General features: G+C 35.5%; 1 protein-coding gene and 1 long non-coding RNA gene across 2 annotated transcripts; one reads left to right on the top strand and one right to left on the bottom strand.

Annotated features, from left to right (window-relative positions):
* Positions 1–847: 847 nt before the first annotated feature.
* LOC140725049 (uncharacterized) lies at positions 848–5,618 on the bottom strand. Its single transcript, XR_012098246.1, has 3 exons — positions 5,362–5,618; positions 4,938–5,094; positions 848–1,088 (listed from the first exon to the last, which is right to left on the bottom strand). It is a non-coding gene; the product is annotated as an uncharacterized lncRNA (long non-coding RNA).
* On the top strand, positions 3,574–8,445 carry nkx2.1 (NK2 homeobox 1). The gene is made up of 2 exons (XM_073040002.1): positions 3,574–4,072; positions 4,990–8,445. The coding sequence occupies exons 1-2, from the start codon at positions 3,703–3,705 to the stop codon at positions 5,658–5,660; spliced, it is 1,041 nt and encodes a 346-aa protein (XP_072896103.1). The 5' UTR covers positions 3,574–3,702; the 3' UTR covers positions 5,661–8,445.
* Positions 8,446–15,330: the final 6,885 nt, after the last annotated feature.

The raw sequence follows: 15,330 nt of genomic DNA, 5'->3' as shown, positions 1-15,330 counted from the left end.
CATCAACAGAGGCCGCTGTTCGCGTTCAGTTGTCAAATGGAGTCTCTCAAACGCACAGCTCGTTTGCTCTCAACCTACTGCAGTGTTACTAATTATTGCTTGGTTGCTTCGGAATTTCAACGTCGTAAAGTTAAACGTGTTGTGATTTGGACAGCTCTGCGCTGTCGTACATATTTTCTATTGGCTTCACTTTCCGCTAATTAATTCAGCTGTTTGTTGATATTACTTTCTACAGCTAATCATCAAGCAAGTACAGAATGTCTAATTATTGCAAGCATGTTTTACAATCAAAACAACTTTCTCTTGTCGTCCCATGTATATCTGCTCTATTCGTTATGAACATTAGGTTAACTGACATAGACAGGGGCTCTGTACCTATTGAGGATGCACTGTAGGATTGCAACTTTGCACAATGTAATGTCCCCGGATAAAATTACGGCCTTAATACTTTCAAACAGTATCATCAAAAATGTATTGTGTCATGGCACGTCGTTTAAAAATGGTGCACGCTGACTTGGCTTGTTAAATCTGCCCAATGGTTACTGGACTTCAAGTTGGGTCCAACGCCGACGCGAAGGCTTGGTTATTTACGCCGGATACTTTCTCAGAGCCTACCCAACCCGACTGGCAGATTTATACAGCTTGCAAATTTTCAGAATATAGCTATTCAAAATATTTTCCATGGAGTGAATTTTTACCATTTAACCTTGATGCAGAAGTTGAATTACTCGTGACTTTCGCTATGACTTGTACCAGTTTACTCCCTCTAGCACGACAAAAATATTTACGCATTTGAATATAATTTCGTAGTAAACATTTTTATTAGTAAAATGTATACATCACGGAAGCGGCTTTTCGGCCCATCGATTCAGAGCCGACCATCATTCCCAACTACACCACTCCCATTTAAGCAGATGTAGAATAAGACAAAATATAGATTGACAAACTAAGTTAAATTTAGAAAAGAAATCTTCATATCAAATATTTAAAATGCTTATTTAATGTAATTGAATATCTTAGCGGTGAATAAATCTTTGCACTTTTCAACCGTATTCAAGATGGTGCGTTCAGTGTTCATCGGGCTTTGACTGGAAAGGGTAAAAAAACAACAGAAGATAAATGTAAAAATGAACATCCTTTTTGCCGGAGCGTAGCAAAACAAATCTAAACAATTAGCAGCAGCTCACTGTATGTTTCAGCTATCAAAAAAACTAAATTAACGTAACACGCTGCTACATCGCTATTACGATTTTCACTATAATAACACTAATTACACTTAAAAGGCAATTAAAGGGGTTCGGTTCTGTGTGGCTGACCATTGTGTCGACCAGTTATTCAGATCGCTTACTGCCAGGTGAAACATAAAATGCAGTCTCATTCTTTTGAAGCTAATAGAATATTATATTTACTTAATACATTTCATATCTGAGCAAGTGCTGGATTAGTTTTCAAACAGTCATGATTCATATTAAAATTCATACTTCTTTACATTGTGAAGATTCGCATACGTGAGCCCACAGGGCCAGGAGACAAACTGAAATTTTATTGGAAATTTATGATGTTTTCATAAAAGAAAAGTCATTTTGATTGTAAAACATCCTACATTTCTAAGATTTATATTGCTAATCAAATTTCAGAAGAAGTCTATTTCATGTAGATCAATGAATGAAACACCTTGGTTTTGGCGTGACCGTTTGCTTTGAAAATGAGACTGTTTGACTGACAATTTGTATGCTATCTCTAGTGTTATCGTCTGGATTGTGCAAGGTCAGAAGCTTTTGAAAAATCTCCTCATTCCCCGCCATGGCATTCACATATCCATAGAAAGGACCACCTTTCTCAAAATAGGATTGTATGAAACTCCACTTTCCATATGATCTTCCTTTGGTTAATTCCAAAACTGAGTAGAGAACGACGCTCTCTGCTCAGAGAATGGTGAGTTCAGGCGTATATTTCATGCACAAAAAATCTCATTCAGATACATTCGCTTTGTGTCTGTACTTATTTACAAGTTGTTACACGCATTGTTGTTCAAGAAGAACCAGTTTTAACACCATGTTGAAAATAATGCAAATTTGAAATAAAATGCGTGTTATAAATCATCAAATAATCATAAACTAATGCACAATTATGCCTAAACATTAAATACAGAATTATAATGACTATCCGTTATTTATCCGGTTTTGTTATTTTTTATTTACCTATCTTCCCAAAGCTGGAATTCTATCGTTGACTGACTTGAGGACTTGCAGTATTAAATATGCATCTTCAACCTTTGACCAACATTTCATCCTATCCTATAATATCTCGGCTCGAAAGTAAGTACTGTAAACAATTATAAAAGATAAAAAGCAAAAGAAACATAGCTTTAAATAATGGATTGATGAAACCACGCATGTTCAAGAACACAGTTAGCAGTAGCAATTCAGGAAATGTGATTGTGATAAATGGTCTTATCACACCTATCATAAAATACAATTAACAATAGATGGAGATTGATAGAAGACACTATTGACACTGCGATGAATAGAGGACACGGGACATACGAATGTACCTTTAAGGCATCTTGTAATAGTATAAATAGATAAATCAAGTCTAACAGCAAACTACTTGAGTAATAATACATAATGCAGGTAGAATGGTCCGCACGATATCGGTTAAGTGAATGCAAGGCAATTTTAAAATAATTTGTTTAATGACCGAAATACATCTTGTTCAAATATTTTTTTAAAGAAGCAGTTTTCTTTAGGATAATTTAGTTACATATCTTTATTTTAAATAAAATGGCCAAAATCGTGGACTTTGCACCACAACTAGACGATAAATATTAAGAGTCCGCTAGATTCATGGATGGTACTCTATACTTCAAAGCTGGGAAGAGTCTTTTAACTTGTGGATTCAAGAATAAAATTCTAACATCAAATCTTGTGGAAATCTCGCCTCTCCAAGAGATGTTAAGTATAATCAGGGCAGAGGTTTACACTTGAACGATGTTAACTCATGCGGGAGCCTTCTTTCTCCTGAAAGACTTCTTGGCTATTGAATAAGAGCCCCTGAATTGAAGCAAAATGATCCTTGTGCATTAATATCGAGCACAGTCACAAAGCGAACAAGCATTTATGCTGACACTCTGACTAAAGATATTTAGTTATTCCTAAGTAGCAAGTGCACTTTTACATTACTTAAGTATATAACTCAACGATAGTGAAAAAAAATCTTAAAGTGCAATTATCCCATGGCTTTATCAATGATATCAAAAGTCAGAGTTAAACACTGACCTTCACGTAAACACAACTACTGATAGTACCAAATGAAACCTTATTGCACATCCTTTATAGATAACGTATTGAATCTATGGACACCTTCAAATGTTCCGTTATTTAATATTTCACATTAAGTAAAATACATTGGCGAGATAAACTCGAAAGTATTTACGTTGCCATCAGCATGTTACCTAATTATCTTAGCAAGATGTTAAGTTCTATTGTTTGCTCGTTTGCGTTCATGCCCCGCCTCTCCTGTCTGTCTAAAACCTGGCGCCTGGCTACAACAAACAAAAGCTAGGCGCTCGCAGGTCTATAGCCTCGACTTAATACAATTAAGGCGGACTTCAATCACTCTCTTACGTGTACGTCCACAAGATCGGCGCTAACATAACACTGTTTATCCGTTCAGCAAATTTGCCTACTTCGCTGCTGAACCATGTCGATGAGCCCCAAGCATACTACGCCCTTCTCAGTTTCAGATATTTTGAGCCCCATCGAGGAGAGCTACAAGAAAGTTGGCATGGACGCAGCGGGTAACCTCGGAGCTCACTTGACAACTTACCGACAGCCACAGGTCTCCCAGCCGGGAATGCAGCAGCATTCTATCGGACATAATACGTCGGTACCTGCGGCGACCTACCACATGTCACACGGGGTCCCCCAGCTTTCACATGCTGCTATGGGAGGCTATTGCAACAGCAACATTGGCAACATGGGCGATCTTCCCGCTTACCAAGATACCATGAGGAACAGTGCAAGTGCGACAAGCTGGTACGGGACGAATCCGGACCCACGCTTTTCATCCAGTAAGTGAAATAACTGCATACTGGTGAAGGCGATCGGTTAAATAATAAGCTGTCGAAATAGTAAAGATATTTCAGGTATTCTAAATGTGTTAAAATAATGAAAATGGCGTTCAAAATTCAGTATCTTCAAAACCTCCATTTCTAAATGTTAAGTTTAGCGTGTTTTGATTTTCAAGAAGATTAGAGCAAGAATGTGCACGGGACATTTGTACTCGGTTGTATTTCTGCGCTCTTAGTTTTTATTCTCGGATTTTATTCGTGGAGTAAATCTATGAACAACTCAAGTTACCTGCCCATGGTTATTTAATCATTTCTCGCAGCACAAAGCAGTTTATTTGTGTTTCAGGTGCTGCACCGTCCTGCCCAGATTAAACTATTTAAATATTTAAATCATGATTTAGCAATGTAAGAACTAAATTGAAAAATATATTCTAGGCCAGTGCAGAGGGAATCAGTACTGTTCTCTTTATTGATAAATATTTTACATATGTTAATATATCTAATTTAAAGGCAAGAAATATTATTTGAAAACCGCAATAGTATTTCTACACAAATTGCACAAATATAATACGTTGCGTCATTTTATTCCACGGAAGTACACATCAAACTTTGAAATTAATTCCTAATTTCAACCTTTTTTTGAAAAGTAATAATAGATTTATTTTAAAATAGCAAAATCTCTGATCATTTGCTAATAGATACATTTTAGAAGTCAGTTTCACTTAAACTCGCTGCAGAAAGAAGTAATCTAACTGTTAATTTAATTGGTTGGGGTTAGAGCGCACCTTCATTGGATTTTGGATATTTGATAAATACATTTATGCTGCAGTAAGTGTATCTACATTGCTTTAAAATGTATTCTTACCTCATTACAAAGATTTTTTTGCTGAGTTTATTCTTTTATTCCCATTCTTTAGTTTCCCGCTTCATGGCCCCGTCTTCAGGCATGAACATGGGCGGAATGGGGGCTCTGGGTTCTCTTGGAGACGTTGGCAAACCCATGGCTCCTCTCCAGAGTACGCCTAGGAGAAAACGCAGAGTGCTTTTCTCTCAAGCCCAGGTTTATGAGTTAGAGAGGCGTTTCAAGCAGCAAAAATACCTCTCAGCTCCTGAAAGGGAACATTTGGCCAGTATGATCCATCTCACGCCTACTCAGGTGAAGATCTGGTTCCAGAACCACCGCTACAAGATGAAGCGACAAGCGAAAGACAAAGCAGCGCAGCAACACATGCAGCAGGACAGCAGCACTTGCCAGCAACAGCAACAATCTCCAAGAAGAGTAGCTGTACCTGTCCTGGTTAAAGATGGTAAACCGTGCCAAGGAGGTGCCAATGCCCCAATCTCCACCATTCAGTCTCAGCAGCAACAATCTACGACTACCGCAATCTCTGTGGCTACCAATGGCGCAACTCACGGCCCAAGTCAGCAAGCAAATAGCGCAGGTCAGACATCGGAATTAGGACAAACCTCAGGAAGTCCTTCTTCTATCCAAAGCCACGTCACTAGTTTGTCTCACCTAAACTCTTCTAGTTCTGATTATGGTACAGCCATGTCATGCTCTACTTTATTGTATGGTAGGACCTGGTGAATGATTCACTTTGTTTGTGTTTCAATACCATGCTCTATTGATTCATATCTGCTGTATTTTGGTAGAGTGTTCTGGATACTAATTTGCGTACATATGAATCAATACAGGAGCTTCCCGCTGAATTATAGCAAATCCTTGTAAATTTCTTTTGTTTTGTAGACTTGAAATGCACATATTTCTGGAATATATCACAGTGGGAAAGAAAAGACTTCTCCGTTCGCAGATATAGACTGAAGTTTACAGGATACAGATCTGTCCCTTCCTAAGATCTGTAAAAGTAAAGTTTATCTGTTGGACGGGATAGAATAAGGCGTTCGAAATATGAAAGTGTTAACAAAGACGTGACACCCATTAATGTTCTTTCTTCGGAAAGATAAGAAATAGGTTTATTTAACACGACTTGGAATTTTTTAGTTTTAATATAAAACGTAGGTGTATATTTCTGTAAAATGCACACGTCTGGGCCGAATTTAGAGTTTTTAGCAATTTGTATATGCTGTGAAAAAAAATGTTTTCATGATGGACTGAACGTGTACAGTATTTGATAGTTCGTTCGTTAATGCCGGCGTAAAAAGTCGTTTTTGCTGTAACTTAAAATAGACAATTGGTATAAATATAGTTCTAATAAATTATGAAAATCTAAACCACAATACCCACAACTATTTTATTGCATACTATTGTACATTTACTGTGATATTCACTGTTGTTCTTTGCCTGTAAGTGTCGCGGACTTTATCGGAGTGTATTTATCCGACATTTGTAGTTTCAACGATATGAAACAGACGCAGAGAAAATGTTAAGTTAATGAAGGATCATCCACAGTTCCCCAGCTTATTTTATTTAAAGGCAAGATCGACCCGGTTCGGTATCTAAAGGCTGATGAAATCCGTGTTTAGATTGACCATTTCCTGTCAACCCAGTGAAGGAACCAAACAGTTTGTTGCATTTTCTTGTTGATAGGCGGAGAGCCTGGTAGCATATTTTTACTGAGAAGAGAATTTGTTTGAAGATCAGTGCTTTATTTTGTAATAGTGAAAGCTTGTTTCTGAGGTGAATGAATGATAAGGCAGTGCAATGCTTGCGATCTAAATGCGGACGAAATAGCCCGTTCTGTTCTGGCGCTGCTGGTATCGCCACAGTTCGAAGTCCACAGATGTCAAAGAAAGTTCAATTTGTGGCTGCTCGTAAGCACCAAAATCGAACAAGCAGCAATCTGAAAGTCAGAGAGTTTCGCCTATGTTTATTTTGAATTAATTTCGCAGAGGGAATTAAAGTTAAAGTAGTTAATGAGGCCAAAGTGCATTTCAATTAGGAAGATCAAGTATGATTTCTCCATGGAAGACGCTGTTTGTTTTGGCATTAAGGAAATCTCAGTTGTTTGCGATAAGCAAAAAGAAAGATTTATGAGTTACGCTGCCAGGTCCGGACAATTTCAAACAAAACTCGCAGTAACCGTGTTAATATTGAGTGATAAATGCACGGATTTCATATGGAATTAACATTCACAGAATCAGTGTTCAAGTAATCTGTTTACCTGACATATCTTGTTTAATTTTTATGAAAACTCAGTAAAACGCAGAGCTGGCAGGAGTTTGGTACTAGCTGACCCCGTCAGCCCGCTGTGTTGTGGTGTTACACAATCTAAGCCATTTAAAGAGCTTCAAAATTCTGAGATTATTTTTGTATTGAGGAAATATAACGATCTGAATGAAAGTGTGATAGGGCTGAACGGCTGGAGGGAGGAAATGATCAATAAAACTCAGGAATTTGATTCAAATTAATATTTGATTTGTTTTCAGTCTGGGTCCAGATCAAATATGTTCAGTTCTGAGGGGTCAGGCGCACATTGTTTATGACGTGGGTCGTTTTATGTTTGATTATTAACAGGAATGAATTTCTGAGGCTATAGACCGAAGTAAAGTGGCCCTTTCGCTTTGTGCTCACCGATGTTCGTAGAAAAGTTACCAATACAGTTTTTGGATTGGATTCCCTTTAAATCGAAGATAAAACTTTTAAAATGCCCGTTTTGATGTAGCACATTCTGTCAATTGGCTTATATCCTAATGTGGTTAATGTTGCATTCTTTATGAAATAAACATATTTGTCACTCAAAATGCATTTAAAATATGCTCATCAATATTTATGAATTTCTCTCAAAATTATTTAAATGGAATAGGTAGAGAAAAACATTTTTTTGAATAGACTCTTTTGCAACATTGCGTTATGATAATGGTGAGAAGATGTGAAAAATTCCTTAAAATCCACACGTTAATATTTTTCGGGCCCTTGCTTGGTGACTTCCACCAAGCAGGCCTCAAAGACCAACGTCATTTTTTTTTATGAGCCTTATATAAATGTCTAACATATGAAAGCTCCTTCTTCAAGAGGTAGCTCAGGCTTGGGCCCTTCAGAAAATAGCATTCAGTAGCAGTATAGGACTAAATACTAAAGCCTCCATACTCCCAGGAAGTGTCCGGAGAGAACGTTTACACATTACATTTCTCATGCATTTGACGATACTTTTCAAAAATGCTTATTAATTTGTTTTAACCGAAGTTTCTCACGCTGATGTCTACATAAAAATATGCCTGATTAGGAAGCTCTTTAAATTAAGTTCACCGTCAGGTTAGAGATCTTTGGTTCTATGGAAGCTGAGGAATTAACTCGCAAGTACTAAGGTAGGTCAGAGCGGTTCTGTTACTGTTTCGTATATTTAAAAAACTCTTTGCTAAACCCTTTCATGTTCTAGTTTATAGAAATGTTTGGGGCTATTATCGTTTCAAATATGTATCTCTTTGCTCTGTAATAGAAATAAATTGCAATGAAATAACAATTATTATTATTTAGAGGTTTTTATTAATTTATGTGGCTCATCTTTGCCACTTCCATACCTAATATTAGCATGGATTAACTAAATAAAGTTAAGCTAATAGATAAATGCCGATGTTAATTGACATGCATTTTAAAGTTCCCTTCTCGAGCTGAATCAAAATTAATTATAGGTAGTTATCTTCCAAAACTAGCTATTTAATATACCGTGCGTTCGGCTGCACTTGGTCACAAAATGTTACTGCCAATGGAAAGACTGGCTGTATTCCGACAGCAAAATATGAACTAGTGTTATGATGTTACACAAGCCGATGTTTGCAGAGGTTCTATAAAATGTCCTGAATTGCGCTGTTCTCAGGTTTATAAATGCGGCTGTTAGTAACGCACTGTTTAATCGCAGTGCAATGGAAAACCTGCCGAATATCTCTATTTTTTTCAACATAATGATGAACAGATAACTTTCTAACCGAACCACGCAGCGAATGCCTGAATCGAAAATAGCCATTAATATAACAATGCAAAATAACGAAGAATATTAGAGCGGCGAAGCATCACAGGAGATACTTCTATGACATATAACATCTAATATACTTAAAGGACAGAAAAAGAGAAACCGAACGAAACGAAATATGTGAAGTATTGTACCGGTGGAATATCTTTCATTTTTAACGGTTTTCTTGTAGAACTTTATACAGGAAGATAAAGCCGCCAAATCGCCGTCATACTCATTGCGGATATATATAAGTTAAATAATACACTTTAAAACAGCCTCCTTATTTAAGCACAACTGGTCATTTGAAAAATCTATTACCATCAACTTTTCACCAGAAATACTTTGTTTACAATTTGAATCTGAAAAATTCGTGCACCTTTTCCATTGCCAAAATAATGTTCGGAAGTGGTATGTCCTTTAAGTTTATTGCTGAGTTAATAATCTTACATTCAGAAAGAAAATGATTCATATCACTGTGGCAGATTTACGTCTTCACAGACAAGGATATATTTCCCCCAAATCTATAAATGATATAATTGATCTTACTTATATTTAATTTTTGTATGTGTATGTATACACGTTACGCAGCAGCGTATTGTATATGTTTTATATGAATTTATATATCGTATGTTATTTATATATTCTATATCAATATTCTATATGAATTTTAGCAATTTAGCAAACATTACTTTAAAACATTGCTTGTATTATAACTTTTACACTTCAATGGTTTCATCTCAAAATCATTATCGAATCAAATATCCCGCTGGCAAGATTAAAAGAAATTTAAAATGTGGATAACAAAACTACTGTATCGGTATAATCTTATCGAATAGATAACTTTACACGAATAACTTTTAAAATAAAGGTGATACATTACACTTTAACAGGCAGAAATTTATGATTTACATTATCTTTAGTGACAGGTCTTACCCTGAAAGAATATTAGTTTCCTGTTTAATCTAATGGTCGTGGTTTTTTTTTTGCGTTTTCTATGATATATTGTCATGTATATAATTTCACTATAGTAATAATACCATTCATAATTGTATTCATTTTAGGGGAAAATGTATTAAATATAACTCCGATTTGAAATATCATTTATTTTAGTTATTTATAGTAACCGGCGGGTTACCACGGACTCCGAGGAAAATCCGGCTTTATGGAAGGCGAATGGATTTTACGTTAACATAAATTGTGGCAAACCATGCGCAAGATGGTATTGTAACTTCTGTTTTTTAGGCATAGGTGAAAAATATTGAAGGGATATCTTCACCTACAATATTCCTAATCTTTTTATTTCAGTGAAATATTTTATGTATAATTCCAAGAGTGACGCTTCATTTGAGGCTATGTCCTTAAATTAAACGAAGTGAAATAGCTAATTTTCAAAGCTCCACAAAGAAGGAATTAATGCTAAAAGCTTTAGTAAGGAAATTAATGAAGGGAAATGACAGACATTGGTGCGCAAACACTCCTCTGTGACTTGGAAACGAACAACTGATTGAAAATTGAGGGCCTAAGAGAAAATGTGAAAATGAGAGTCCTGTTTGCTACTGTGCATTTATGAATTTTTGGTAAATTTTCTTCAGGTGTAAATTGCACTGTGGAGCCCTGTGCGTTAAATTATCTATTGAATTTGGTTTCGCTGATCACTTCTAACTATCAGAAGGGAATGAGGAGTGTGTAATATTAGTTATTATTGATTGATACCAAGTATTCGGTATAGGTGTTCTTAAATTATTAATTACAATTTAATGTGAACTATTCAGCGTAAGTATCAACCATTTGTGCAAATTAAAGCACCTGGAAAATCTGAAACAATACATGATTTAAAAATATCTTTGGTAAATCCCTGACAACTCGCAACATTATATGCATTTATAAATTTTGAACTGCTGTTATGATAGCTGCAATATTTACTAACATAATCTTTCTATTTTATTGGCACAATAGTTCAGTTAACAATTTCATTATATTCACTGTGACAAAAGGGTAGCATTTAGGCCAATTCAATAAAGTTCACATGAATATTATCAAATTGTTGACTGAATTGGACAACTAAACTAAATATAAGACATTTAAAAATAACTAAATATAACAACAGTTCAAAATTCATAAATGTAGCAATTTTTATTTTAAAAACTGTATTTAATAAAGGAATGTTCATTTTACTCGAAGTTCGACACCACTTTTCTTACATCAGATACAGTAACAAAGATGAACAGCATGTTTTGTCTGGTTTATATAGAGCGATTTATAGACAGGCACATGGAATTGTTTCCAAATCATTAACATAAATATTGGATTGGATATCAATTTGTAAGATTTTAGGCTATTTTTAAATAATTGTACATAGTTTTAATTAAAGCATATTTAGTTTTATTAATGGTAGAATAGTAGGCTGCGATATGATTGTCGCTTACTTCAATACCACTGACAGTAGCTGACAAATATGTCCTTTAAAGGAGCGTTGAGTTATTTCTCTGATCAAGCTCTGTCAGCAGATAAAATGTTCGGGTACAATCAATGGTAGTCAAATTTATATAAAGATTGCAGCAGTGACAAACAACTCAAAACTCATGATTTCTCATTTTCCCTGTGGAGACATGTCGCTCCCATTTGTTCACTCAATGAGGCGTTTCTATGCAAGTCATTGAATCTATTGTTGGAAAAATCAGTAGCAAGACCCAGACGAGGAAGAGCCTCATTCTCTGGGTTCTGTTTGGACAATTTACAATGGCAACGTAATTATCTAGCAGAGACACTCATAAATGGCAAAAGTTGGAAAATAGATCGACCCAACTCAGATAAGGCCCGGTTGCACAGGTCTTCAGCCAGCCTCTTTTCAGTGCGGGGTTTCAGAAGACTGCAGCGGCTGATTCGGATTCAGCACACATAATCAGTTTGCGTCTTATTTCCATTTGAAAACAGGCACATTTGCAATCATGAAAGCTCTGGATAGTGAATGATTCAGAATGAATGCAGAATAGAAAGTTGTGTTAGGCGTTGGGAACATATACTTAAGGTTTTATAACTAAAAATAGTCACATGCTTACCTCTTGCCAGAAAGTAGATAATAAACTAACCTTCTAGTGAACACCAGCCTGAAACAAGCATTTTAAGAGATTAGTTGGTAACTCACTGTTACCAAATCTAATCTTAGGGCATATTTTAATATTTATTTTTCACACATAACTGTTCAATACATATTGTTGTTTTCTAACTTTAGTCTCCAATGGTTAGTATCTGCGAGAGTTCCATTAGCACGGTATGACGACTCCTTCTAAAGACACGTTTACCAGAACAAACTAATGTTTCACTGTACAGTACCTGTTAATGTAATGCGATTTAAAGCAACCGATTATCGTATTTAAAGTAGCAGTGCTGAATTTACTACTTTATTTAAACTTATTGCCGGTTAATTTAAAAAATACATTGTTGATGGATTATTCGTTTCTTGATTATGTGTGTAGTATGGATGAGGTTAAAAAACAGCAAAAAGAGTTTTAGTTTGGACAGCCATGTTTTACGATATGGGACACCATCCTTTGTACACCAGACAAATCTTTGCTCGAGTGTCAAACGACAAATTTCGTTCATATTTTATGGGCCAATTGTATCGCGTTTTAAATTATAATCATCTTAAACCAAAGTTGTATCGCATAAATCGCTTCTAAAGAGAAAATAATCTGCATATTTGGTAAAGTTTAGCCTTGGTGGCATTGTTGCCCATGACATGTAATGGTAACTATTACTTTAGAAATTTTATATGTTTGCTGTACACATTATACGATGGTTCCTAAAGTGCCATGTATATTTCATCATTATTATCTTGTACCACGTATTTAAATTTTGTGGAGTTAATAAATGTTAAAATTATGTTTTTCTTCTTTCCAAAGGAATTGATATCGTGAAACATGCAACGAGATTGTCCTTTCAGACGTTTACTACTTTCGTTGTATCTATGTTTGTTGGTTTCCCTAGTTTCCGCCAATTGATCCGGCATGGTTGTCTATAGTGACTGGTTTAATAACGGATCAGATTATTCATCAATGTGTTCGGATAGTCATAACATCAAAATTAATGACAATTAGTATATTTTAACGTGACCGTCTTCAAAGGGCAGTAATTCAAAATGGCTACTGTATTATACAGCTATATTCAACATGTGTTCAAGAGCAAACCCTAGCTGAAATGCATTGCATACTTTGGCAAACTGTAGCCATTATAAATCACTGCCAGTCACAGCCATGCTGTGATTTTGCCAGATCAACCCCCAACATGCATAAAACAGTTCCAACTTCTATAGTTTTCAAATAAAATCCAACAGCAGTCTATGATTGAGAAATGATTGCTTTACCATTAGCTTTGGCGGAGTTTTGCTCAAGCTTTGTAGAATGACCACGGATTATATTTGCATCTCTTTGGACTCTCTGTGTGGTCTTCTTGGTTTGCTTGTAACTATTGGAAATTACTTGTGGGAAGCGTGCGTGCACTCATCTCTATCCCTTTAATAGCGGCGTGTGCAACTCAAGATGGTCGACAAAGATTTCGCACATAGTTTTAAACTTCAAAATTATCCAAAATCAATGCAATTAGAACATAATCTCGACGCAAAGACGTTCAAGTTGCAATTTGCTCAAGAAGGTTACCACTGTCAATCTGCAAAATAAGTTTTAAAGCATAATAGAACGTATGAAAGTTTAATTGGAACTGACTTTACTGCATCTCTTGCGAGAATGGTGATTAAAAAGGACACCATTAGAAAAACAAACTGCGCATTTGCCACCAGATATATTTTAATAGTTTATAGCGAAATGCTTAAAAGTATATAATCTGATCGCGAGGCTTGGAGCCGCAGCAGATTAATTTACGTTATTCTCCGTGGTTCACTGGATAAATGATCTTGTTTTTATATTAAAACTGGGAGAATTAATTAGTTTCCACCTAATCTTGATTGGTATTGAACTGTTCATCAATTGCATAAATCAAATGAACTTTGAGTTAAACATGCAGAACAATAGTGGCAATCGTATACCATTTATTAAAACATCAACAAAGGTACTTAGAGCTCGATATTATAATCGCTATAGTATTTTGAAAATTATGTATAGTTTCATATAGATATGGCCAGAATCGTTGGAAGTCCGCTAAAGAAGTGTCTTCGAGGAAGGTAAACTTTTTGCAATGAACTTCTCTACGGAGCTGGGGAAAAAGCAATGTATATTTCAAACTATTCATTATAATTTTTTTTCTGCGCAAGAAAAGCTCTTGAAGTCGTTTATTGGAATATATATTTTTAGAGTATATACATTTCAGCTTTCTAAGCCATCGCCACCGAAATTAAAGGACTTTATTGTCACTAAAATTGAATAATCACCGTTAGAAGGATATAATATTAATGGAACGAATAAGGCAATGTTGTACCATAAATTTTAAAATGTTATAATTGATAATATTGGCCCAAAAGAAGAAAGCAGAAGTATTTTAACATTAACTTCAAAATAATACTAGGTATCGTGCATTATTAATAGCCTCAACCGAATGATTTTATTTTCAGTATAAAATTGCAATAAGCGTAACGAAGAGCGCAATCAATTCTTCAAAGTGCGATGGCTCCTTGACTAAACGAATAATAAAATAGTGCTTGACGCTGGTAATTTACTTACTTTAATATATGGTAAATAATGGATCACCAAGATGTAAATATTGAAATATGTGCCTCAATATGTTTTACATTCTTCTTCCAGTTGTATTTGATTATTCTAAGAATGTCAAGTCGCGTCTTCAAAATGCAACGTGGATTTTTTTTTGCCTAAACTGCAGATAGCTAAATGATTACGATGTTCGCAGTTATTGGCGAATAGCATTTCCATCATTTGCATAGAATTTAAGTTTTTTTAAAAAAATCAGGAGAAGCAATACAAAAAGTAATTCATATCTGAACCGAATTTCACACCCAAAAGGACAAAGTAAGTGTTAAGGTCATAAGTTCATAGTCTCAAATACCCATGCGTTCATTGCACTGGTTTACCTTATCACTGCACTGCGGTGATCATACATTTAAATGTTACCGTCTCTTCTTGTTTTTGTTTGTTTTTTGATCAACTTGGAATATCAATTAGTCTTCAACCTGGTTTACATAACCCGCTCTACTCAAACCCATCATCTCCGAAACTACCCGCAGAGGTGCCGTTTCTTCAGCAAAGTAAACATTCAGAGGGAAGTAAGTTCCGCCTATTAATTATTAAATATGTAGCATAATGTTTAATATAGTGCTGCTAAGATCCTTTGGAATGCCCTAATTCCGAAGGCAGTGTAACACAGATTCGAGTAGTGTTTACT

Source organism: Hemitrygon akajei, chromosome 3 (genome assembly GCF_048418815.1).
Source record: "Hemitrygon akajei chromosome 3, sHemAka1.3, whole genome shotgun sequence".
NCBI lineage: Eukaryota > Metazoa > Chordata > Chondrichthyes > Myliobatiformes > Dasyatidae > Hemitrygon > Hemitrygon akajei.
Note: the sequence above shows the minus strand (reverse complement) of the source record. Positions and strands in the feature narration are given on the sequence as shown.